This window comes from Eimeria mitis, genomic scaffold (assembly GCF_000499745.2).
Source record: "Eimeria mitis Houghton genomic scaffold, Emh_scaff336, whole genome shotgun sequence".
Taxonomy (NCBI): domain Eukaryota; phylum Apicomplexa; class Conoidasida; order Eucoccidiorida; family Eimeriidae; genus Eimeria; species Eimeria mitis.
In genome coordinates, this window is record NW_013571699.1 from 3,198 (window position 1) to 3,513 (window position 316).

Consider the following 316-nt stretch of genomic DNA (forward strand, 5'->3'; position numbering starts at 1 on the left):
CAGCAGCAGAAGGGAGAGTAGCCGCAGCAGCAGAAGGCAGAGTAGCAGCAGCAGCAGCAGCAGAAGGGGGAGTAGCAGCAGCAGCAGCAACAGAGGCGGCAGCAGCAGCAGCAACCGCAGACGCAGAAGGCGCAACCCTAGCGGCCGCAGCAGCAGCAGCTACAACAGCAGCAGCAGCAGCAGCAGCAGCAGCAGCAAGTGGTTTTTTGCTGCTTTATGGCTGCAGCACGCCCTAGGGAGACACAGCGATCTGCTGCAGCTGCTGCAGCGGCACGCGGAGCAGCAGACAGCAGCAAACCCGCAGCTGGTGCTGCTG

General features: G+C 63.0%; 1 protein-coding gene across 1 annotated transcript in view; it reads left to right on the forward strand.

Annotated features, from left to right (window-relative positions):
* Positions 1 to 236, forward strand: part of EMH_0008400 (uncharacterized protein) — a gene marked incomplete at both ends in the record, with an annotated part of 2,554 nt that extends 2,318 nt beyond the window's left edge. The window contains one exon of the mRNA XM_013498347.1: positions 1 to 236. Within this exon, the coding sequence (XP_013353801.1) occupies positions 1 to 236 (236 nt within the window).
* Positions 237 to 316: the final 80 nt, after the last annotated feature.